This window comes from Egretta garzetta, unplaced genomic scaffold (assembly GCF_000687185.1).
Source record: "Egretta garzetta isolate BGI_Z169 unplaced genomic scaffold, ASM68718v1 scaffold937, whole genome shotgun sequence".
Lineage (NCBI taxonomy): Eukaryota > Metazoa > Chordata > Aves > Pelecaniformes > Ardeidae > Egretta > Egretta garzetta.
Window position 1 is genome coordinate 7,520 of NW_009260283.1, and position 548 is coordinate 8,067.

Consider the following 548-nt stretch of genomic DNA (forward strand, 5'->3'; position numbering starts at 1 on the left):
CCCAGGCGGCTCGTCCGCAACGCCCACACGGCCCTGGAGCAGATGCGGCGGCAGGCAGAGAGGGAGGATGAGCGGGGGCCCCGCGTCATGGTGGTTGGACCCACCGACGTGGGTAAGTCGACCGTGTGCCGCCTGCTGCTGAACTACGCCGTGCGCCTGGGGCGCCGGCCCACCTTCGTGGAGCTAGATGTGGGCCAGGGCTCTGTCTCCATCCCTGGCACCATGGGCGCTCTCTACATCGAGCGGCCGGCCGACGTGGAGGAGGGCTTCTCCCTCCAGGCCCCGCTCGTCTACCACTTCGGCTCCACCACGCCCGGCACCAACATCAAACTCTACAACAAGGTGAGCATGGGGAGCATGGCAGGGGGGCTTGCCCCAGGGACGGGCCCAGTTTGGAGCCATGAGGGCAAGGGGTGAGGTGCGATGGAGACAGTGGAGGGTCTGCAGGAGCCCCCTGAGGCAGGGAGATGCTCTTCAGCCCGGAGAGGAGGAGTTGGGGGACCACAACTGAGCTTCTTGCTGCCCATGAGCCCCCACCCCAGGACCCT

General features: G+C 67.5%; 1 protein-coding gene across 1 annotated transcript in view; it reads left to right on the forward strand.

The window, feature by feature from the left end:
• CLP1 (cleavage factor polyribonucleotide kinase subunit 1) overlaps positions 1-548 on the forward strand; it is a gene marked incomplete at its 5' end in the record, with an annotated part of 7,806 nt that overhangs the window by 5,499 nt on the left and 1,759 nt on the right. Inside the window, 1 exon segment of the mRNA XM_009642513.2 lies at positions 6-342. Within this exon segment, the coding sequence (XP_009640808.1) occupies positions 6-342 (337 nt within the window).